Here is a 25,926-nt window from a genome sequence, read left to right on the forward strand (position 1 = left end):
AGGAAGGAAGGAAGGAAGGAAGGGAGGAGGGAGGAACCTGAGAGCTAAGTGCTATTATTATCCCCATTTTACAGTTGAAACAATGTCAAATAAAAGTTATGTCTTGCCAATGGTCACACCACTAGTGAGGGGCTGCATTTGAATTTGTGTCTTCTTCGGTCCAGGTCCATTGCTCTGTGGACTGTGGCACAACACAGCTGCCTCAGTGAATGTGGAAAGGACAATACTTAGCAACAGACTGAATGTGAGGAGTAAGTGAGAGAAATGTTTGGGGAGGATGGTAGTGCCCCTCAATAATAATAGAAAAGTTGGGAAGAAGGAAAGGTTTGAGTAGAAAAATAATGAGCTCTGTTTTAGACATGTTATATTTGAGATGCCTAAGGACATCAGTTTGAGATGTCTAAAGAGCAATGGTGATGTGGGAACAGAGCTCAGGAGAGAAACTAGGGCCAGAGATATAGAACTGTGAGTCTTCTACATAGAATGACAAGTGAAAACGTGAGAGTTGATGAGATCACCAAATGAGATAGTGTAGAACAAGTGTTCTTGTGCATTTGGCAGTCTTTTGAAGCCAAAGGACTCCTCAAAATAACATTTCTAAATGCATAAACAAATAGCATCATAAGAAACCAATTATACTGACATATATTTATAAAAATATTTTTTAAATAAGTTTTCAAACCTTAGATTAAGAACCCTACTATAAAGAAAAAAAGCACAGGCTCTATAACAGAGCATTAGGGAACACTAAGCATTGAATGGGCACTTCCTTAGAAGACTGAGGAGGATCAATCAAACATGTAGAACGACTATGGAGAGACAAAAGTCTTAAAGTCTAGAAGGGGAAAGTATGTAGGAAGAGATGGTGCAGAGAATTAAAGAAAGATTTGGATTGTGAAAAGGCTATTAGATTTTCCAATTAAGAAGTCAATGGCAACTTTGAAGAAGGAAATTTTAGTTGAATAATAAGGTCAGAAGCCAGAGAGCAAAAAGTTGTGAAGTCAGTGAGAGAAGAGGAAGTTTTTTTCCCTCCTAAGTTTTAAATTTAATTTATTTTTTCCATATTGTTCATTTTTGTAAGTGAGTAATCTTCTAAAACCAAAATCCTCAAACATAAACCCAAACAAACAAGTAAAAAATCATAGGCTTTCATTTGCATTCTGCCTCCAAGAGTTTTTTTCTCTAGAGGTGGATAGCATTCTTTGTCCTAAGTCCCTCAGGAAATTGTCCTGTGCTGATAATAGCCAAGTATATCATCACAGTTGGTCACTCCACAATGTTGTTGTTACTGTGTATAGCATTTTCCTGGTTCTGCTTATTTCACTCTGCATCCATTCACATAGGTCTTTCTAGCTCTTTCTGAAATCATCCTGTTCATTATTTCTTATGGCACAGTAGTATTCCATCACCAACATATACCACAATTTGTTCAGCCGCCCCCCAATTAATGGACATTCCTTCAATTTCCAATTCTTTGCCACCACAAAAAGAGCTGCTATAAATATTTTTGTACAAGTAGGTCTTTTCCCCTCATAAAGAGGAAATTTTAAAAGTACATTGTGGGAGGCTCAGTATATTGAGAGTCAGACCTAGAGATAGGAGGTCCTGGGTTCCAATCTGGTCTCTGACACTTCCTAGCTGTGTGACCCTGGGCAAGTCACTTAACCCTCACTGCCTAGCCCTTACTGCTCTTCTACCTTGGAACCAATCACAGTATTGATTCTAATATGGAAGGTAAGAGTTTTTTAAAAAGTACATTGTGTAAGATAGCTTTCTCAAGGAGTTCAACTGAAATAGAAAAGAGAAATAACAGGAATGGTCAGATCAAGTGAAATTTGTTGAGAGGCTTGAGAATGAAAAACTGTCTGGAAAAGTCATTAAGACATAAAAGGAATACCACAAAACGGGTGACATTATGTATTATAAATTTGTAAGAGGCCCAACTCAACACATTCATGATTTTCTCTAGCTCTGGTTCTATACCACATGAATAGGAAAGAAGGAAATAACTGCTGGGAGTAATCCAAGAAGAGTACTTGGAAAAATGGGATTAGGAAAATGACAAGGGGGTAAAATATTTGAGAAAATAGTCTAGGGTACAACTGAACTAGTTCACCAAGAGGTCAACAAAGAGAAGGAAGGAAAGTACAGCCACCAGTGGAGGTATGAAAGCCTAGGAAAGGACTAAAGAAAGGAGGTCCAAGCAAGAATGAAGACCAGGATTAGAGGTCATAAGGCACAGGGAAAGAGAATGATACAAGATTATGATCAGATAATGAGATTTCAAAGTTCATGACCAAGGAAGTAAAACAAATGTAGGTGATGGCAAAATGAAGGATTTGACCATATCTGTGTACAGCCTAATAGTGGGAAAAAAATAAAGGGGCAAAACTACAAATATTTGTTGTTTGTGGTTAATTCAAAAATAAATTGGAAAATATGGAAAACAGATCTTGTTGGATTTACAACACCAAATAGAAGATTAATTAAGTATTTATTAAGTGCTTATTATGTACCAAGGTACTATATTATGCACTGGGAATACAATGTGACAACACTCCTATCTCCAAATAATTTGTATTTTAATAATAAAGATATATACAAAAAAGAAATATACAGAGTAGAAAAAAATCTAATCTAAGAGAAGAGGAAGGAAAATATATTAGAAATTACTTCTAACAGAAGCCAAATCTTGAGAGAAGACAAGGATTCTAGGAACTGAGATCAGAAAGGATAGCATTCTAGGGCTTATTCTATATTGAAATTTTACAAAGTAATTTATGCAGATTCTTACCTGCAAAAACAAGGAACTAGACAGTACATTGTCAAATGAAGGGCTGAGATACACTGGTTCTGTCATTCGTATACCTATGCCTCTGAAAAATAAGAATTCTTACATTAATCTAACTTACATTATGTACTCAGTTAACACTTCTAAGGAAAGAGAAGACATAGTATAACAAAGATGGATTTTCCAGCCTTCATGAAATAATATTTACATATTTAAAAATTTTTAAGAAAAGTTGATTCTTACCATTTATATTTAATTTTTATAGGAATTTTGTAGAATAATTTTAGGAAAAATTCTTCAAGGGAATGAGTTTGTTTTGTGAATTTTTCATTTAACTACAATTGATACTGAGATAAGATTTCCAAGCTTTTAATGAACTTTGAAAGCAATGAACACTTGAACCCATATCTCTGTATGTTCAATATAGTATGTAAAGTTGTAATAATAAAGTCTACAAATATCCTATAAATATTAACTGAACAACAGGGACTCTAAATTTGTGAGATTTATGTTCAATGACCAATGAACTGACACACCACTGGCAGAACTGAATTTATATCAACAATGAGATTCTAAAAATAAATTAAGTCAGAAAACAAAAAAAAGTTGCCTCTAAGTAGAAGGATGATTCACAGGTTCTCTCATTGGAGAAGAGAACAAAGGAACTGATGAAATGGGTTTCATCATAATACCCAAAGGAAACAAAAAACATGATTTCATAGTATATCTGGTTGTCCTTGTTGGCAGTTTTCATGAGTAAAAGAAAATTACTATGGAAATATCTGTCTCTTACACATCAACATCTATTGAAAAGGAAAATTCTATAAAGAATTTAATAAGACTCTCCATATATTAAAACAATACATATTTTGCCACTTGGTAACTTCAATACAAAGCTAGGAATAAGAGAAGTTCGTTAAGAACATCAGAAAATGGGGGCAGCTGGGTAGCTCAGTGGATTGAGAGCCAGGCCTAGAGACGGGAGGGTCCTAGGTTCAAATTTGGCCTCAGTCACTTCCTAATTATGTGACCCTGGGCAAGTAATTTACCCTATTGCCTAGCCCTTACTGCTCCTCTGCCTTGGAACGAATATACTATACTGATTCTAAGATAGAATGTAAGGGTTAAAAAATATTTAGAAAATAAGGATTAAGAATAAAGAAAAGAGAGTAAAAGTTTGCAACCTACTCAGAAGTCTTGTGCCTATGTATATCAGCAATGCTTTTTGATCTGATTTGATTTGATTATGATCTCCTTATACCAAGCGGAGAGCAAAAGGGGTCAATGTCATTTAGAATCAAAAACTCATTTTTAAAATACTAGAGAGAAGAGTAGTAGAAATTATGAGCAGTATCACTTCTTTAAAAAGAGAAAACGAGTTTTTAAAAAACATTTGAAAAAAAACTGACATGAGAACCAAGGAACTATTTAAGGTTCTCAGCAAGGTGACCAATAAACATTACTAAAAAAGTAAAAATGACTTTCTTAGCAAACACAAGGCAAATAATTACTAAAGTATGAATCACAGCAGAATCAACTGCTTGTGTATATATAGTCAGACCACTGATAAGTTGAATCAAAGGTCAACATCAAATTAGGGAAAAAGTAAAAGTGAAAAGACAACAATGAAATATGGCAACGGCTTGCCCCTGACATAACAAATTAGCTATCAATGCTATGGAATGGGAAATAGGAAAAAAAACTAAAAAGATACTGACCATGATTATCATCATTTCCTACAAAAATTTGGCGAAGGTAAAGTGGCTATCACAAAGAAAGGCCACAAGAACCAAGAAATTGTTATGGCCAAAAACATTTGATTTCCTTGCCAAGCAGAGAAAAGGGGGCCAATACAATTTAGAATTAAAAACTCATTTTTAAAATGCTGGAAAGAAGAGTGATAGAAAAGTAGCAGGAATGTTATGTTCAAGTTTAAAGAAAATTAGGCATGAGAACCAAATAAGCCATATCATCCCAATAAAACTGCAATGAAAGTAACAAACAGATGTTAAATGGAACAAACTTGTTGATTTTTCAATAATGATGAGTGCACCAGAGAGAGTCTAATCTCCTGGTGAGGTAGAAGATCTGCCTCCCACATATGTGAACTATGTAACAATGGGCTGGTCATTTAGCCACTCAGTGCCCAAGCAATTCAAGAACACTTCTAAGATGCAGAAGAGTTTCTAATTTTCTGCATGTGTCAGGAAATGCCGCATCAAGATTTTCCTACAACAATAAAACCACAGGTCTGGACCAAAAGACTTCTATAACGATCTATTTTCTTTATTAGTAGCATAGGACCCACTCCATTTAGACTCTAATATACAGACTAAAGTGCTAGACAAAAAAATTAAAATGGCACTTCGCAAGATGAAGTCAAGCAAATGAACCAATCTTAGTGTCCAGTGTCTCCCATGCCTGGAATGCATTTCCTCCTCATCTCTCTCATAGAATAACTCTGTTGTTTCAACTACTTTCACTGTGAAGCTTTTTCTGATTCCTTCAACTGCCAGTGTCCTTCCTCTCAACCACTTTATATAGAATTATTTATATTTGTATATATATATATTTGGTACCATTCTCTTGATTTGTCTGAACTACTGAATTCTAAGGAATCTAATATCTATTTTACATGTGCAATCATGGAAAACATTTTTCTGTATTTAATCATTTTGTGGAAGAGATCTCAAGTGAAAAAAGGTTTTAAAAAGTAGTTGAATCTGGTACTGGCTATAAAATAGAAGGGTGGATCAATGGAATAGATTAGGGGTAAATAACCTCAGCAATTTAGTGTTTGGTAAATCAAAGATCCCAGATTTTGGGATAAGAACTCACTATCTGACAAAAACTTCTGGGGAAAATTGAAAAACAGTATGGTAAAAATTAGGCATGGATAAAAATCTCCCACCCTACACCAAGATAAGGTCAAAATAGGTATATGGCTTAGACATTAAGGGTGATACCATAAGTAAATTAGAGGAACATAGAATAGTTTACCTGTCAGATCTACATAGAAGGGAAGAATTTATGACCAAACAAGAGGTAGAGAACATTACAAGGTGATGATTAATTTTGATTGTATTAAGTTTAAAAAAGGTTTTATACAAACAAAACTAATGCAATCAAAATTAGAAGGGAAACAACAGTGGGGAAAATTTTTTTATATAACAAATTTCTCTAATAAAGGTCTCATTTCTCAAAGAACTAAGTCAAATTTATAAGAATATAAGTCATTCCCCGATTGACAAATGGTCAAAGGATATTAATAGGCAGTTTTCAAATAAAGAAATCAAAGCTATCAATAATCATATGAAAAACTGGTCTAAATCCCTCTTGATTAGAGAAATTAAAACAACTCTGAGATACTAGCTCACACCTATCAGACTGGCCAATATATCAATAAAGGAAAGTGATAAATGTTGGAGGGGGATGTGGCAAAATTGAGACACTAGTGCATTACTGGTAGAGTTGTGAACTGATCCAACCATTCTGAAGGGTAATTTGGAATTATGCTCAAAGGGCTATAAAAAAAGGGGTATATCCTTTGATACAGTAATATCACTAGTAGGTTTTTATCCCAAAGAGATAAAAAAAAATGAGAAAGGACCTACTTGTAAAAAAATATTTATAGAAGCTTTTTTGTGGTAGCAAAGAATTAGAAACTGAAGGGATGTCCATCAATTGGGGAATGGCTGAATAAATCATGGTATATAAAGGTGATGGAATACTATTGTACTATAAGGAAAGATGAACAAGATGATTTCAGAAAGAGTTGGAAAGGCCTTCATGGACTAATGTAGAGTGATATAAGCAGGACCAGAAAAATATTGTACAGAGTAACAACAATATTGTAGAATGATCAAATGTGGTAGAACTTAGCTATTATTGGCAATACAATGATCCAGAACTATTCTGAGGTCTTATGACAAAGAATGTTATCTACCCTCCAGAGAAAAAACTGTTGGAAGCAGAATGAAGATGAAAGTATGCCATTTTTCACATGTTTATTTGAGTTTATGTTTGGGGGGGTTGATTTTATAACATTACTAACATAAAAAAAATTGACAATTAAAAAATGCTAAAATAAATAAAAAATAAATAAATCACTCCTGATTAAAGAAATGCAAAACAAAATAATTCTGAAGTATCATATCACACCCACCAGAATGGATAAAATGACAAAGGGACAAAATGATAAATGTTGTAGATGTGGAAAAAATGGGGGCATAAATATATTGTTGGTGGAACTGTAAACTGATTGAATCATTTTGGAGAACAATTTAGAATTACGCCCAGAAAGTTATAAAACTGAGTATACCTATAGTCCAGGCAATGACTGGGTTCTGTTTCCCAAGGAGATCAGAGGAAAATGAAAAGAACTTATATGTGCCAAAATGTTTAAAGCAGCTCTCTTTATGGTGGTAAAGTACTAGAAATCAAAGAGATGTCAATCAAATGGGAAATGGTCAAGCAAAGTGTGGTATATGATTGTGATGGAATACCATTGCACCATAATAATGAGCAGACTAATTTTAAAAACACTTGGAAAGGGGGCAGCTGGGTAGCTCAGTGGAGTGAGAGTCAGGCCTAGAGACAGGAGGTCCTGGGTTCAAACCCGGCCTCAGCCACTTTCAGCTGTGTGACCCTGGGCAAGTCACTTGACCCGCATTGCCCACCCTTACCACTCTTCCACCTATGAGAAAATACACCGAAGTACAAGGGTTTAAAAAAAAATAAAAATAAAATAAAAACACTTGGAAAGAATTACATGAGATAATGAAGAGTGAAATGAGAGAACCAAGAGAACATCATATGTAGCTACAGATTTAATATTTGAAAAATAACTTATGGATTGTTCACTTCCAGAAAATGAATTGAAAAAATGGAAATAGTAAAGACATAATCTATCTATCTATCTATCTATCTATCTATCTATCTATCTATCTACATATATATATATAAATATATATATTGCTGGATGGTGCCTTCTATGATGGTGGGAGGGAAGAGAGTAGCTAAGATAACTGTAAATAAATTCTACTAATAAATTTTTTTAAACTTACAAAACATGGACTAAGATCTTTTGATGAAAAAATTGGAATGGAAATGAGATGTATAAAAGAACTCAAACAAGTAGCAATTTTGAACAAGAGGTACAAAACCTTACCCAAGTAACCAATTTAATAAAAGTTATTAGGGACCAAATAGATGCCAGTCCCATAGAACAATGAGAAATACTAAATCAAAATCAAAAGACTCAAAAAAAAGAAGAAAATCTAAGGCATCTCATAGCAAAAACAACCAACCTACAAAACAAATTAAGGGGGAAAAATTAAGAATCATTGGACTCTGAATGATGTGATCATAAAAAAAGTGCTTAACCTATTTCAAGAAGTCTTAAAACTGCCTAGATATCTTAGAACCAGAGGATAAGGTAAAACTAGAAAGAATCCACCTGAAAGAAATCCCAAAATGTAAACTCCCAGTAACATCACAACCAAAATCCAGTTTCCATACTATAAACAGCCAGAAAAAAAATATTTCAAATACCAAGAAACCATATTCAAAATCACACAAAAATTTAGCAGCCACAGCTGTAAAGGAATGAAGAATTTGGAATACAATAGTACAGAAAGCAAATTAGCTTAAAGCCAAGAATAACTTACCCAACAAAATAAGAGTATAATGTTACAAGGGGAAAAATGGACCTTTAATGAAGCATGTTTTTTTTTGGGGGGGGGGGAGAAGAGCTGCATAGAAACTCTAAAATTTAAACACAGGAGTGAAGAGGAACATAAAAAATGTAAATATGAATGAACTATGATAAAGGACTAAATAAGGACAAACTGATTATATTCAAAGATGATACATATGTCCCCTCTAAATCCCATCATCCTCAAGATTCATAAAGGGAGTCCAATTTAAAGTCTAGTTCTGTTGTACTTTGATGTACTTAAGAAAAGAATGGGAAAAGAAGAGAAAAGGAATACATGAGGGGTTACAGGGAGGAAAAGTTATGGGAATTATCTCATTTAATCACAGTGCACCTATACAAAACAAGGTACATAAGGTTAGGAGAACAATTGACATCTGAACCTCACTCTCATCTGAACTGGTCATCAAAAAAGGAAGAATGCATACATGCATACACAGATGGTTGTAGAAACACATTTTGCTCAAAAAGGAAATCGCTATAAAACGGGAGAAGAGAAGGAGAATTAGTGATGGAAGAGAGAATAAATGATCCTAAGTAAAACAAACTCTAAATATATACATATTAAATATTTATAGTTTTTTTTGAGATGACAAAAAATGGAAATCTGAGGGAGTATAAGCTATAGTATATAAATGTGATGAAATATTGCTGTGCTATGTATGACCAACCACTATACCAGAGGTCTAATGAAAAAAATGGTACACACCTCTGTAGGTTTTGGTTTGTTTACAATCTCAATCTTAGGGGAGAAAAAGAGGAAGGAGGTAGATTTTGGCTGATTAAAACTTGTTTTAATAATAAAGAAAAAGGGGAAAAAAAGGATGATTAAAGACATAAAAGGATCAAGAAAGATTAGAATCTAAGAGGTAGACTCAAAAAGAAAAAGAACAGGGTAATTGCCAAGACAAGGCAAAGTAAGCAAGAAAAACTAAATGGACCGATGAAAGGGTAAAGCAAATTGACAGACTAGACTGGTTCTAATCACTAGATTATAAGGCTTCTTAAAGACAGTGGCTATTTTTGCCTTTTTATATCTCTAGCACTTTTAACACAATTGCTGACAAGGTAGGGAGTATATAGCAAATTGATGAAACAGATAAGAAATTGAAGCAAGACTAAAAAGGGAGGAGAACTGGAGGTGGAGTCATTGGTTAGATGAACAAAAGGAAGTTGAATGGGATGGTTAAGTTGTTAAGAAATGGTAAAAAGTTTTAACCAGATCCTTAGCTTGAGGACTAAACATCTAAAATGAGAACAAAGGAACAAAGCTGAGAATTTCAACCTTTCTGGAGAAGGGGGGAAACTCAAGAGAAAACCTAGTATGCTGAGTTTTTATTTCTGCTACAACCAAATGACATCCTTTTTCCAAGTGGAGGCTGATCCTCCTCCCGGAGAAGGTGAAGGTACTCAAAGAATACTTCTCTATGCTCCAAACTGTTAAAGAAAATGAAATGTTCCTGAAGGAAACAAAAGCAAGGCTTTCATTAGAAGGGGATCTGAGATAGAACCTAGGAAAGAACCCTTGTCAGGATGCCAAAGGGCTAAAGTGTTACATAAAAGAAGAGGAGGAAAAGTCCATGGGGGGAAGGGGGAAGGGGGAAGTAAGAGCATGAATCATGTAACCACGTTAACTTTTCAAAAAGATAAATATTAATAAATGTTTAAAAAATAAATAAATACATTTAAAAAGAAGAGGAGAAAAGGAAAGGAAAAAGGCAGATTAAAGACTTGCTAAAGAGGAGAAAGCTCTTAGGAGGAAAAAGCTGTTTGTCCTCCAAAGAATGATACAACAGGGCATCAGAAGCTATTAGGTATAAAGTCATCTAATAAGGCTCAAATGAAGAAAAGAAAAGTATTGACTGAGGTTGCTATTTGTATACCTGATAACAACAACAGAGATCAATTGTCTCTTTAGGGCCTAAAGTTTAGGCTATCTAAGACATAACTCCCTCAATGAATGAAAGCTACTTACTTCTGATGTGGCTGCAAATGGCATTGTCATAAAGACCCTTAAAAGTATCATTAATGAGTATAAAGTTTAGACCAAGAAATTGAAACCCACAAGAGTAGGAGGTTTTGTTTGATTATGCACTGGGTGAGTTTTTTGCTCATTGCTGTCCCTGGGAGGAAAGGGATAGAGAAGAGAAAGGTTTGGGAAGTGAAAAGATGGCGATGGAGGTAACTGAAAAAGGGATCTGGCCTTTGGGTTTAAAATACAGGGATAATATCACCCAGAAAAATTGGAGTATACCATACAAAAAAACTAGTATAAATGTACTTGCCTGGTGTCTCTTGGAAAATTAAGTAAAAGGACTACAAATTTAAAATGATAAAGATGAGAGAAAACTGCCTACATATAAATCCAAAGTTAGTAATGAACTAGACACTTTAAGAGTAACAACAAAGAAGAAAAAGTTGAGACACACATTACTTTTAATATTTAAACATAAAAGCACAAAGTTTAGGTAAAAAACAAGAATTAAATTGACCTCATTGAAATAACTGAGACTTGATGGCCCAAAATACCTTACTTAAAACAGGATAAATCTTATTAAAAAAAGTAAAAGAGGAATGGGTATCATCATCTATTAAGAAAGATTATTCATGTAAGGCAATCTGATAACAAGAGAGAAGCATGAAGACTATTTGAAAGAAGGTCAATGGAAAGAGAAGCAGAAGTGATTTTGCCAATGGAGAACACTACAGACAACCTACACAGAAAAAAGGAAAGAGATAAAGAGCTTGGGAAACAGATCACAAGCTTTTCACAGAGCTATGATACAGTAGTGATGGGGGACTTATACACTCACTAGAGCTCACCTCCCTCTATGAAAAGCAGAATACCTAATAACATGGTGACTGGCCTTTATGATAATTTCATCTTTCAAAAGGTAGAACAATCAACAAGGAAAAATTCTATTCTGGATCTAATTCTAACAGGAAGGAATACATTGCTGGAGTGAAAATTATAAGAACCCTAAGCAGTGACTACTCCTTCCAGGAGTCTGAGATAGAGGCCTGCCTTAGCAGAATTCACAAAGACAACAAGGTTAAGCATTTTAGGTCCTTTCTTAAAGGTATTCAAGTACTGAAAAAACTGGCAGATAATTCTGAGTCCTGTCAGTGATATTTTAAAAATCATAGAAAATGGAAGAGGTACCAAAAGACTAAAGAACTAATAACTATTTTTCTATATTTTCTATTTTTCTAAAAGGGAAGAGAAGACTCTTTTAAACTACAGGCCAATGACTTTAACTTTTAAAAAAATGAATACATTTTTCATTTGTGTTAAGAAATATAACATCCAGAAATAAGTGAAAGTCCCATTTACTCTACCCTCTTCAGACCTCATATAGAGAACTATGTTCAGTTCTTGGTGCTATGGTTTAAGAAGGATATTAATTAGGTGGAGAGCAAGAAGGCACCAGGATGGTGAAAGCCCTAGAGTCTATGATATAAGAGGACTAGATGAAGAGTATATTAAGCCTGGAAAAGAAAAGATTGGGGAAGTTATTATAGCTATCATCAAGTATTTGAAAATGGGTCACATGCAAGATTGATTAGATTTTTTCTGTTTCTCCCCAAAAGTCATAAATAGAAGCAAGTGGAAGAATTAGCAGGGGTGAATTTAAACTTCTTGGGAAAATCTTTCTAATAATTAGAATTGTCCAAAAGTAGAATGGGTTGCCACTAGAGGTGTTACGTTCCTCTTCCCTGGAGATCTTAAAGCAGAAGTAGAATACTATATTGGAGATTCCTTTTATGTTTGACTTTGATTACATGACTGAGGAATTTCCTTTAAACTCTAAAATTCTGTGATTCAATGATTGTTCATTTCCATCATGACTGACTTTTTGATTTGCTTTTGATGACTAAAAACTTCTAACTTGCTGGTTTTCTAGACCCCCTAATAACTGAAAGATTTTTAATATGTAGCTTATTTGCTATATGTTCTAGTACCTCATTTGACTAGCTCTATTAGCCACTCACAACCTGCTGAGAGCCAGTTATAACACCCATTTACTATCCACTAGTAAACATTTAGCATACATACTTTTTTATCTTGAAACAGCCTGAACAGAAGATCTCAGGTTAATAAAATTGGATATTGCTTGAGTTGCTGACTATTTTGAATTTGGGTGTTTATTTAAATTATTTTATCAGGTAAGCAGTATTTCCATATGATCAAAAATATTTTTAAACAACAAATGAACAAATCTGATATAAAGAAGACCTGTTTATAAAATTGCAGAAAAAAATTAACTGAAAGCAGATTTATTTATCTTTGTGACTGTGGTTAATTTAAGTCCACTAAAACATGTGAAACCAAAGTGTCTCAACATTGCCACTTAGATAATAAATTATTTCCATCAGCATACTATGATAACTCATCTGAGTGCTAAAAATAATATGAATGGGAAATTGTGTTTAAATTTAGCATTTGTAGTTCTACCATATTTTTATTTCTTTGGAAAGCTTCCATTTGTTTGGAAAATAACAATTTCATTCTATTTCCTAAAATAAAAATAACATGCCAAAAATAGTTAAATTTGTTTGCCTTCTTTGACTTGATTATATCATTCTTATACATAAGAAATTTCGTATCTTTATTACCCTAAGTTATAAGAAGTGCTTTCTAGAAACTGGCATTGAATTCATTTGCTCTTGTAATGAAATTTAAAATATGCTTTAAAATTTTTTTAATTTTCTTTAAATATATAAAAGAGAACAAGGATATTTAATAAAACACCTTATAACATACTTTAGTGGGCTGTTCAAACTGAAAATTTCATTGCGACTCAGTTCAGAAATTCCATTTCCAAGAAATACTTTTTTTCCACTGAACTCTTTGGCTCCTTTTTTACATTTTCCTTCAATATCAGAATAAACAGAGACAACATCTCCAGCTTTCATAACTAGAAAAAGGAGAAAATTAAAAGATTTCATTAAACTATACTTTTTCAAAAAAGATTCAAACATTAGTTGAGCAAGCAGGGACCTATACAGGGATCTCATATTCATCAGAACCAAACTTATCTCATCATATTAATACCATCCTGGAAAATTTAATTTTGCCATTCTTTCAAAGAAGGGTAAAATTTCTTATTGCTTGTAAAGAAGGTAACTATTGCAGATCGATCCTATTTCTGCAAATACTACTAAATAAATAATTTCCCAGTCTATGTTTTGAGGAATAGTCAATACAACAAAACAACTTTTAGAGACATATACTCTCACTTTTTCAAAAACCTAGACAAATGCCAATCAGTAGTATTTTCTTTATTTTATTATTTTTTTTAAATAAAACACTTACCTTCCATCTTGGAGTCAATACTGTGTGTATTGGCTCCAAGGCAGAAGAGTGTTAAGGGTAGGCAATGGGGGTCAAGTGACTTTTGCCCAGGGTCACACAGCTAGGAAGTATCTGAGGCCAGATTTGAACCCAGGACCTCCCTTCTCTAGGCCTGGTTCTCAATCCACTGAGCTACCCAGCTGCCCCCATACAGTAGTTTTAAGGGAGTTTTCTGGTCTTTCTTTTTAAGAAAATTTCTTGGATCATATAAGAAGGCACTGTTTGCAGAAGACACTAAGCTATATTTGCCATGAGAAAATACTTTTTTTCTAAGCCTAATCAACTGGGGAGCAGTAAAATGAGACAAGTGAAGTTGAAAAGAGTAAGAATGGTTTGGCATTCATGTAAATTACATAGACAATACAATTTTAGAAATTTTTGCAAAAAATTTCTAAATAAAACAGTATTTTCTTTGTGTCATGTTGTCTCTAGCCTTCATTATCATTTTAGACACAGGAAGATAGTTATAACTATTTGTAACTCATCTCATCATTGCTCCTTTCTAGAGAACTGTGTACTTCCCTCCAAGATCAAACACAGGTTCTGAATACCAAATTGCATTTACCACTGGTCCAAAACAGGGAATCTGAGAAACCTGAGGTAAATGACAGCTTTATTTGTGATCTTGACATGACTCAGCCACAGAATCCCAGATAAACTCCCTTAACAACTGCAAAAATGAGAACAATTTTATTTGGTTTAGATGTGTGATTTCATTAGTGTAGGAAACTTCCCCCCCATGAAGAAATTCTTTCTACCAATGACGATTAGTAGCTATTCTACAACTCACAATCATCCAGCTTCAAAGGTGATCTAAATTTCTAAAAAATATCCCCAAGAAATCACTATTCTGTTAAGTAAAATCATAGGCTATCCTATACTAGTTATTTTATTTTCAATGAATTTAGTAAGGAAACATTGATTACATGAAGTCAAACATTTTTTCACATTTTAATTTGCAAATGCATAAGCATTTTTAAAGCAGGCAACACTTAAACTACTAATAAATGAAACTCAAGAAATAACAAATCTTATGTTCCCAGGGTCTGCTTCTGTCCTTCATCAAATGTTATTTTTCTTTTTTGTCACTTGAAATTTCCTTCGGTATCCTACTACTGATGGTAAACTACTAACCAAAACAAAAAAATTCACCCATATTGAATACGATAAACACTATGCTATTCAAGTCATCTGAAAAGTAAATAATCAAACAAAACTGTGAATCAATTAAGAACCTAGCTCCTAATCCACAGATTCTTATGAAATAGTTTAGTGTGTGTATGTACCTAATGTACATAATGTACCTAATATTACTGAAGAGACACACAAAGATGAAGTCATAAAATCAAATTTTAAAACTGCAGTAGTTTCAACTAAATTCTGAAAAACACTTTTGTTGTGATAAAAATCTCTTCCTCAATTTTGAGATAATAGATCCTAACATAGAAATACCAAAAAGCCAATTGCAGGTGTAAAAGGGAGCAGAGAAATATGGTTAAGGTGGAAGGTTATTGGGAAGCTGAAAGAAGTCATCTATCATCATTGCATGCAATGTTTTGCTTGTCAAAGGGAGATTTGTAATTAGAAGAAAAAGGCACACAAACCACACATCTAGATAATTCTCTCAAAAAGAAAAATTCATGCTCACATTTTGAAGCAGACATGATTCCTGGAACATAGACATGTGCTCCTCTGAGCACGGCATTACCACAGTGGGCTCCAACAATGACTTCTAAGAGCTGCTTATTTATATTGTTCCTAAGAATATAAGACCATGAAAGTTAAAGAATGTATTCTAAAGTCTATTACCTTTTTCAAATCCCAATTTTCCTTTCTTTTTTTTTTTTAAAGCAACTTTTCAGCTGGAAGTATCATTACTGGAGCTGAGCAAAACCATGAGATACTGCTAGCTAAGAAACAGACTCAGATGAGCCAGATGATCCTGAGCAAGTTTCTTCACCTTTGACTCAGTTTTCTCAACTGTAAAATGGAGGTATAATAATAGCACCTATATCCCAGGGTCATTGTGAAAATTAAATGAGACAATGTTTGTAAAGGACTTAATACAATGCACATAATAGATGCTTAATAAATGCTTTTTTTCCTCCCTGCCTCAATTTCTTCATGCCTCTCAACAATATTTGAAAACAAAGAGTCTCAAAGTCTCTAATATTATAGCTCAGTGGTGGTGAACCTGTGGCACACGTACCAGAAAGGACACAAAGAGTTTTTTAAGGACACAAAGAGTTTTCTCTGTGGGCACACACACCATTGCCTGCCAGAGTCCATTACTAGAAAGACAGAGGGACTCAGGGCTGAGATGCTCCCCTCCTCCCTCCCTCCACATGTACCTGAGGACATTTCTCACATCACCTGCCCCTCTGCCTAGCAACCCAATGGATGTTTCCTCCCTCCCCTGTCTGGGGGATATAGGGGGGAGAGCAATCAGTTTCTAAAAAGTTCGCCATCACTGCTATAGCTTAAACCTCAGAATAGCAAGAGAAATTAATCTAAATAAATATTTGTCTACTGTTTACATGTGAGTGTATCAATTTTGTTGTTGAAAAAGATTTTAGCACAATACTCTTCTTAATGATAATGTTTACTGCCTACGCATAGCTCAACCTAAAATTCATTTTATTTCAATTTGAAAGACATATATCCTAGGTCTAAATCTACTTCAACCTTCAATGATTCTGGCTCTTTCTTGGGTATCTTCTTTATTAGGGTCAGTATGAATTTTCCCAAGCCAATAGCAATAAGACCAGACAAACATTTTAAAGCAAGGTAGAATAACTTGGTATTATCATTAAACATAAAAACGATCAAATCATATTAGTGAAAAGAATCCTATTGGTTAATAATAGATGGTCTTCAAACCAAGTTGTAACTAACCTGGGTCCAATTACAGGAATAAGTAATACATCTTGAATATCTGGGTGCTGAAGAATTGGAACACTTAATCCATTAAATTGCTGTTTAAAAAAAAGACACAATTATTAAGAACTAATATAACTGACACTTAGGTTCAATGATCCATGATTTCATCTATATGGGGATTACATTCACAGATGCAGGTCACTATCCCATCCATGCCTTAGTAAACAGTCTTTGAGTTGTGACCTCCCCTCCCCCAAAATCACTTGCTGGCCAACCTTCTAAAGAAGAGCTTCTCTGACTTTAGCAAGGTTGGCCTTGCATAAAATTATATGTAAACTTAATTCCAGAATAATTTCTGAACAATGAATTGATCAGAGGAGCTAAATTATATTATGACTCCAATAATAGTTATAGCCATCACTTGTATTTACAAAGCACTTTAAACTTTGCCAAATACTTTTCAAATGGAGATAATAGTCGGAAAGTAATCTCTCTTACAAACATATATATATATAAATATTCTTAAACTCTGGATAAATATTTGTGATTATTATGTCACTGTGAAATAGGGTTAGCAAATACACTGAGTCTATGACAGTGTGTCATTTTCCTCTAGTACTTCTGTTCCCACATTAAGGAGGAGAGAGAAACCTGGAAGACTTGTATGATCTAATGCAGAATGTAGCGAAGAGAACAAAGGAAATAATTTATACTAAAACATCAATATTGAAAAAATGAACAATTTTGAAAGACTTAAAAACTTTGATCAACACAATGATCAACCAGGATTATAGAGGGATGATAATAATGAATGCTTCACTTCATAACAGAGAGGTGATGTGAGAATTTGTTTTGTTTGGATATATTTATATATTGCAAAACATAAATGCAAAACAAAAAATGAAAGCTATAAAGGAGGAATCAATGAACACAGTCATAACATTTTGTTTTGTTTTGTTTTTCATAGAATCTCAGATCTTATGAGTGGTAAAAGGAACCTTAGAAATCACTGAATCCAACTTCCACGTCTCCACAATCTCTTTTATAGCTAAAGAAACTAAGGCCCAGAGTTAAAGGATTTCTTGTCCACAATCCTATAGCTCACCAGTCCAACAAATATTAGATCATGATTACTAATATGCATAAAGACATCAACAAACCTTATGTATTTCTTCAAGCAGCAAATCTTTCACATGTTTCACAGACACTAAATGAGTATTCACTCTAACAGTTGTGAATGCTGGTGGATGTGACAAGTGATTTAACAAGGTTTCAAATTTCTTTTCTGCTTCCTGCACACCTAAAGCAGTTACCATCTTGAAAGAAAAAAAGGAAAAATAGCAATTCAAGATGCCTTTTTTTACAAATGAAAACTGAATTAAAACAATGTCCTAGAAAAGAAACCATTTATTTTTATTATTGCTCTTTCAAGAAGCATGTTTTAGTACATTTTGCATCAGCTTTTGTAATTAACATTGAGAAAAGAAATAAAAGTATTCAAAATATCATTCATTAATATTCTATACATTTTCATAACTACTTGGGCTTCTACTATAATTATGATGTGAATTAACAACATATTACTTAGAGAAAAATATACTAAAACAGGGGTACATAATCTATGGTTTTCTGGCATTAGATGCAGTTGAATCAAGAAGCAGACAAAATCTTAAGAGATCATCAAGCCAATCCCCTTATTTTACAAATGGAAAACTGTGGGAGTATCTTACCCAAGCCTCATAACTAGGAATAATATAGGTAAAGCTGAACCAAAGCCTCATGACTCCAAATATGTTCCCTTAACTATACTACACTTTGGCCTTATGATACTTGAACTTAGATATATGCTTCTTACTTATGAACTTTAAGATGACAGACATTAGGAATAATGGCTTTTTCTGTGTGCTACCTATTCCTGTGTAATTAAATGTCTAATTTTAAGGTTTATTCAGTTTCTTTAAAACTGAAAAATATAAAAAATGAATTAACACTTCTGATAGCTTCATTTAAAATAATTAAATGTAGAAAAGAGTTAAAATCTCTTTCTGTTCCTAAGTATACCCTTTTTTTTAACCCTTTACCTTCCACCTTAGAATCAATAAGGTATGGGCTAGGCAATGGGGATTAAGTGATTTACCCAGTCACACAGCTAGGAAGTGTCTAAAGTACAGGACATTCCATCTCTTGGCTTGGATCTCAATCCACAGAACCACCAAACTGCCCCCAGGCCACCTTTTCTTAAAGACAGCATGGATAAGTGAATAGAGAGCTGGGAACATTAGAGAAAGACCTGGGTTCAGGTACCATCTCTGACACACAATGGCTTTGTGACCCAGGGCAAATCATATAATTACTGGGCCCCAGGTAACTCCCTAGGCCTATAAATTGCAAAACAGATGCCAATATGCATTGGTATAAGTTGCCAGGAAAAGAAACAAAACCACTCCTCAAAGGACATAGCTGTCTGCTCTGACAGAGGTGGTTCTTCATTGGGTGTGCCTGTACAGATGAAGTCAGTGGTCTGATGTGTAAAAGGAACAAAATCTCAGACATACTGAGGACCTAGGTAAAAATCTGCATCTTCTACTTCAGAGAGCCTTGTGAAAGAACTCCTTACTGCAGAGGGAAAGGAAAAGTTGAGTCTTTCCATCCTGGAAAGGCCATTTCTATCCTTACTTTAAAAATGTGATTTCACCAGGGTACTCTGCTTACTCACTTCCTCCCACCATAGTACCTGGTGACCTATAGAAGTGGACTTGTAGTCAGAAGACCTAGTTTCAAATATCCACTGCATGATTATTTCCAAGTCTCTTAACTTCCATTTTCCATAAAAATGAGGTTGTTGAATTAATGATCTCTATAGTCTCTTTTAGTGTATCTGTAAGTAACCTTATCCCTAAATTAGTGATGCAACCAGGATTAATTGGGCTAGGGAACTACTGGATAAGGAAACTCCCTTTAGCAAAGCAGCAGAGCACCTGTTTGAGTTGTATTAGTTGTAACTATTTTAGTTGTATATATGTCTATATAGAGAGATTATATAATATATGCTATGTATTAAAATATACATTAAATATGTAGAAATGTATGTGTATGTATAATTTTAGGTAGCTCCCCAAAGTCCTAAGAGGTTAAGGGACTTGCCCAAAGGACACATAACGGCTAGGCACACTCAGCCATGGAACTTGAATACAGGTCTTCCTGGCTTCCAGTCTCCACCTGGTGGCCAAATTTCATCCTGTTCTCTATCGCCTCCACAAAACCTTAATAAACACTTACTAAACTGGCACCTTCGAGAGGGAAAAAATTGCACACGAAATTGTGGTGTTTACAACTCAACTTCCTTTTTTAAATAATCTCTCGCTTTTTCTTGCAACACGTGATTTCAAAGCTGCCTTTCTGGCCCGGATCTCTCTTCCGGCTGGTCCTCTGGTCAGTGCTGGGAAGCCTGGGCCAGTCTCTCGCCACAGGGATTCCTCGGGGGTCTCGGCTTCCTATCCCTCCAATGTCCAGTCGCCTGGGCCGCTCTGAACCAACCCATTCTAACCACTTCCCTGTCCACCTACCTCCTCATTCTTAAAGTTCGACCTGAGGTAGTCTTCGACTTCAGGCCTCAAGGATATTTTGGGGAAAAGGGACATTTTTCTTATTTTCTCCCTTTTCACAGAGAAAAAATTGAAGAGGATTTTTTTTTTTTTTTGCTTTTCTTTAAAACATCTGATGGTTTAGCTTTGTTTTTGCTTTAAACACGAACACACGTGCCTCCCCCCCTCCCTACGGACTCGGACGACTGGCTGGACCCGCAGCGCAGATCTGTGCCACGCCGGTCGCGAACGCGCCTTGGGCCCAGGAGCGCGCGCCGGGGCTTCTTCCAGCCTCCCCTCACACGAGCGATGGCATCCGGCCCACGGCTCAGATCCGCCCAACAAAGGGGGCCGTAGACAGGGTCTACGATGCCAGGAGCAGCAATAAGACACGATCTGACGGTACCGCCTGCTCCACAAGCAAGATACTTTTCCAGGAGGTGCCGGAAATGACCCGCGGAAGGACGCTAACGTGCTGACATCATCACGCTAGCGTAGCTACGCATCATTACGCCGAGGGAGACGGGGACGGGAACGCTGTCTGTCGTAGGTGCCACTTGGGTTCTGTTTCCTGTGTAGTAGTAGTTTCTTGAGTGCTTGGCTCCTGGTGGGGAACGTTCTCCTGGCTTCTGATCCAGGGAGGATGGACAGGGAAGAGGAACTCCCGCTCGGGACCAAACGAGTTGGAGAGCCTCAGAAGGTGTTTTGTCTCTTTAACGAAGTGACTTCTGATAGATTCTTCCAAATTTCACTTTTTCCTCCAAGACCAAGTGTTGTAACCAGTTCCCTTCAGCTGGGTTTTAGAGTTAGTTGTTTTCTTGGAGTCCAGGGAGGTAAAAGGGAAAGACAAGGTGCCACCTCAAATCTCAGAACTTGAGTCCAAATTCCAGCTCTAGTTCTTATCAAAGTCACCACCTCTCTGGACCTCAGTTTCCTCATTGGTAGAATGAGAGGCCGGCACATACTAGGCACTTAATAAATGATTTAAAAGACAATCTTTGTTGTTGACTTTGGGATTTTAAATTATCTTCTTATCCTTTTATCCAGGTCCTTCTATTGTAGATTAAAAACTGGGAAAAATCTGGAAGGAGAAGATATTGGAAGAAAGTGGAGTCATCTGGTCCTAACCTTTCATTTTGCACATAAGTTGAAGCCCAGAGAAACTGATGATTAAGGTAGTAGTCATGGCTCATAGGTAGTAAGCAGGAGCTAATGAACCCAGATCTTAGGGTCCTAGGTGTTGTCCTTAGTCCTTTGTTTTCAAAGAGGACCAGTGACGTCACTGGCTGATGTCCTGACTTGCTCCTGAATTGGATTTAAGGGAGGCAGAAATGCACAAAGTTGACAACTTCACTCTCCTCCAGAGTCTTCAAAGTTCAGTGGCAAGAAGGAAGTCAGGACAGCTACCTTCCTTGCTGTTGGAACAAATTGTTCTTATCTGCCCTTTCCAATAGGAAAGTTTTCACATGTTTGGGTAGACATTCCCTTAATTACTGATGGATTTGAGGACTGTCAGTTACCCTTAATCTGGTTTAGCCTGTCTGCTGAGACAGTTTTGCCAGGGAGTGGCCACTAGGCATGCCACAGCTTCTTGGAATGATAGGTGAGAGTTGGATGAAAGATGGAAACCAAAGGTAGATGACTAGCCCCAGAAAGGACTAGGCAAACCCTCACACCAGAGGTGCTAGTCCTCCCTGAATACTCCATATATTCTAGGTGAAGAGTTAGGGACCACACAGAGAAGCAACCTCAGAGTTAATCTAGTCGATCTCATCTAGCCTCTTTATATTAAAAATGAGGAAACTGAAGTCCAAGGAGGTTGTGACTTGCCCAAGGTCACACAGTAGCGTCAGAAGAAAGATTGGAAAATAGCTTCCCTGACTTCAGTTAGCATATTTTCCATTATACCATGCTGTCTCCTGAAGTCAGTTGTTATCTGATTTAATACCTAAAGGAAGTTTATAAAGTTGGATGCAATCTACTTTTTTATTTTTGTATATTGAAATGTTGTTTGTTGAAAATTAATTTCATAATAAAGAAGAAAGTTTATATATGTTTTGGGAGAAACACATCCAAGTTTGTAGCAGGGTCTTACCCCAAGAATGGGAGACTCAAACTCTGTTCAATCCAGAAGAATTTTATTTGAAGAGTTTTAAGGTGATAAAATAGCCAAATAGCTGTTGGAATAGCCTGGGTGCTAATTAGATAGCCTTGGAGCTGATGAATTAATCCATGGTCTAGCAGAGACACCTCTCTGGAGCTGATGGGATAGCAGCTCTCCAGGTGTGGAATAGCAGATCCTGAGGTGATGGAATAGCCCAAAGGGTGATGGAGTAGCTGTCATAGGTATGGAATAGCAGCTTCATCTCTGGAGCAGTAGCTCCATCTGTAGAGTAGCAGCTGCAGATTTGGAGTTAAAACCTGAGGTGTGGCTCAGGGGTTGCATTTTTATTAGAGTCTGGGGGCTTGTCACCTATTCCAGAGAAATCTCCACCTTTCCTGTTACAACCTGAAAACCCTGGAAAATGACGTGGCTAAATTCAAGTGGAGATGTGTTTTGGGATACACATCATAAGTGAACTTGGAAGCACCAGAAAGGGAATAAGGAGCATGCAAACGTTTGGGAGATCTTTCTTAATTGATCAGCAATAAAGATTCTGTGATTCATGCTTGACTAATGCTGAAACCACACATCTTGCAGTTCATGTTTAACTAGTGCTACCTGGTGAGAAATACAAGATCCCAGAGTATGAAAGTTCTGTTTCCATCACTGCCCCTCACTGCCCTCTGCCTATCTCCATCATATATGTATGTGTGTGTGTGTGTGTGTGCGTGCGCGCGTGTCTGTATACACACAAATATAGATGAATCAGTTGACTTAAAACCCTTACCTTCCATCTTAGAATCAATACTTTTCCACAGCAGAAGAGTAGTAAGGGCTAGGCAATGGAGTTAAGTGACTTGCCCAGGGTCAAACAGATAAGAATTATCTGAGGTCTGATTTGAATCCCAAACCTCGTCTGTAGGCCTGACTTTCAATCCACTAAGCCTCCTAGCTTATATGTATATATATATATATATATATATATATATATATAATTTTTTTAAGAAGAAAAATAATGTGTTGTCCTAGAAAATACCCTGAATTTAGTCTCTAGACTGCCTTGGTACAAATATGTATGATCTTACACAATTCAAGTAATCCCTTTTTCACTTCCTTTTATTCAATCATAAAATGATGGAGTTGAATAAGATAGATGATCTCTTACAATCCCTTCCAATACAAAGTACTTTTCAGATCTCAGTATAAAGAATACTGTATAAAGTGTTTCAAACTTAACAAGTCCAAAATAGAACTCACTTTTCTCCTAAAGCCCTTCCTTTTTCTAATTCCCTGTTTCTGTTAAAGGCATCACAATCACCAAAACCCCCAAACCTCAGTTATCCTTTACTCTCCACTCCATCCTTCTCACTCATCATCCCTCACTGTATCTGATCTGGTCTAAAACCACATAATCAGATTCCTACTCTCCAGCTTGTCCCTTTCCAATCCTTCCATATATTTGCCAATGTGATATCCTTAATAAGCACAAGTCTGATCAATTCCCTTATTCAAAAAAAATCTCTAGTAACCTATTCCCTATAGAATAAAAAACAAAATTCCTCTGGCATTCAAAGTCTTTCAGAGTGTGACTCCATTCTAGCACTCTCAATTTACTCAGATGGATCTATGAACTCTATAATTGTTGGGGCTTTTAAAAAATTTGGTATTTTTAACGTTTTTTTTTAAATTTTGAGTTGTAACTCCCTTCCTCCGGCTTCTCCCTCTCCTGTTAAGAAGGCAAGCAACATATCAATTGCACGTGTGAAAATGATCTAATAGGTTTAAGAGTTTGATTCAATAAGGCTTATAACAATTCACCCATGTCTACGTACCCAGCTCGCCCATAAGTTCAACACACGGGATCAACCCTAGTCCATAATCTAGTCCATTTCTCCCTCAGTGTTTTCATTTGGTATGTCCACCCAGCCCAGAACATACTCTTATCCTCATTTCTGCCTCTTAAAATTCCCAAACTTTTCAAAGCTCAGCTCGAGTGCCTCCAACCTGAGGACTTTTATGACCCCCTAGCTTTGAGTGCTTTCCAAATTACTTTGTACTCACTTTGTATGCATTTTGTACTTATTCTCATATTTTTTTATTGTGTGCACTTCTTCCTGAAATATAGGCTTCTTGAGGGCAAGGACCCTCTCATTTTTGGTTTTGTGTCCCCATCCCCTACCACTATGAATAGCAGATAAGTGCCAAAAGTTTCAAATCTTTTTATTTTTGCTAATTTCCATTTCTTATTTAAAATATGCTACAGAAAATAGTGTATCTTTTCATAACTATGGACATTCAATAATATATGTGATTGAATATATATATATATGATATTCATCCACTTTTTCCCTTTCCTCTCAGAATTATTCCAAAGAAGATGGAAATACAAACACAGGGGAGAAATAAAAAAAGCAGGAGGAAAAAAGGGAACTGATATACAAAAGGGGAAAGCATCAAGAAAAGGAAACAGAAAAAAATATGGAAGAGTCAAAAGGCATGAGATTCATAGATAGGTTAAGTGACACTAAGCCAAAACACAAAAGTAAAATCTAATCAACACATTCCTATAAAGCAGGGGTCAGCAATCTTTTTGGCCATGAGAGCCATAAAGGCCACATTTTTTAAAATGTAATTTCGTGAGAGCCGTATAGTGCTCACAGTGCCACTCCTGTAACAGCGCCTGCAGAAAGAGCCATACGTTGCTGATCCCTGCCCTAAATAATGTTAGTGCAGAACATTAGACTATGTCTTTCTTATATTAAGTACTTTTATTATTCAATGCTTTAACATTTATGGCATATCATAAAAAGCTAACATCAACTTTTGCATAAATCAATATGAAGCTGTCAAAATATAACATCAAATCAGAAGGAAACAAATATATATTCACAAAATACAAAAAGCAAGTTTAATAATTAAATAGATTTTAATTTAATAATTTTAAAAATAATTATTCACTTAATAATTATTTGATTTAATTATTAAATGGATCTTAAGTGTTTGTACCAGAAGAGAGCTCTTGTTGCAAATTAAAAAAAACTAAACTCATGCATGACAACATGAAGTGCTTTACTGAATTTATATTCATAACAAATGTATTTTTGATAGGTTTATTTCAATAGTGTAATAAATCTATAACCTTATTGATGATTCAACATCCCCATTTTTAACTAGAATAGTGAATGATTATACCTACTCCCTAAGTTTACAAGGTCAATATCTGCAGTACCTATCATTTTCCATTAAAAAAAAAACACAACTCATATTAGGAGGATGCTCCAAAATATTCATAAACAAAGTTTATTCTATGTTTCATATTTATTCTGGATGGTAACACAGGATAAATCATACAATAAAAATAAGAGTAGTTAAATAATATTGATTTATTAAAATATAACTTTTAGTATAATTAATCCAACTATAAATCTTACAATAATAGCTCACATTTATATTGCATTTTATAGATAACAAAGTGTTTTTCCTCATAATCCTGTG

The 25,926-nt window shown here is 35.3% G+C and overlaps 1 protein-coding gene across 3 annotated transcripts in view; it reads right to left on the reverse strand.

The window, feature by feature from the left end:
• NSUN6 (NOP2/Sun RNA methyltransferase 6) overlaps nt 1-20,779 on the reverse strand; it is a 38,207-nt gene extending 17,428 nt beyond the window's left edge. Inside the window, exons 1-6 of one of the 3 annotated variants that reach the window (XM_044679820.1) lie at nt 20,310-20,779; nt 17,909-18,059; nt 16,759-16,840; nt 15,512-15,621; nt 13,273-13,426; nt 2,795-2,876 (exon numbers count right to left, since the gene is read on the reverse strand). In XM_044679820.1, coding sequence (XP_044535755.1) covers nt 2,795-2,876; nt 13,273-13,426; nt 15,512-15,621; nt 16,759-16,840; nt 17,909-18,059; nt 20,310-20,384 — 654 coding nt within the window. In that variant the 5' untranslated portion in view covers nt 20,385-20,779. Of the gene's footprint in view, nt 1-2,794; nt 2,877-13,272; nt 13,427-15,511; nt 15,622-16,758; nt 16,841-17,903; nt 18,060-20,309 lie in introns of all 3 variants that reach the window. The other 2 variants (XM_044679819.1, XM_044679821.1) reach the window with 2 other exon arrangements.
• Between the last annotated feature and the right edge of the window lie 5,147 nt (nt 20,780-25,926).

Source organism: Gracilinanus agilis, chromosome 5, assembly GCF_016433145.1.
Source record: "Gracilinanus agilis isolate LMUSP501 chromosome 5, AgileGrace, whole genome shotgun sequence".
Taxonomy (NCBI): domain Eukaryota; kingdom Metazoa; phylum Chordata; class Mammalia; order Didelphimorphia; family Didelphidae; genus Gracilinanus; species Gracilinanus agilis.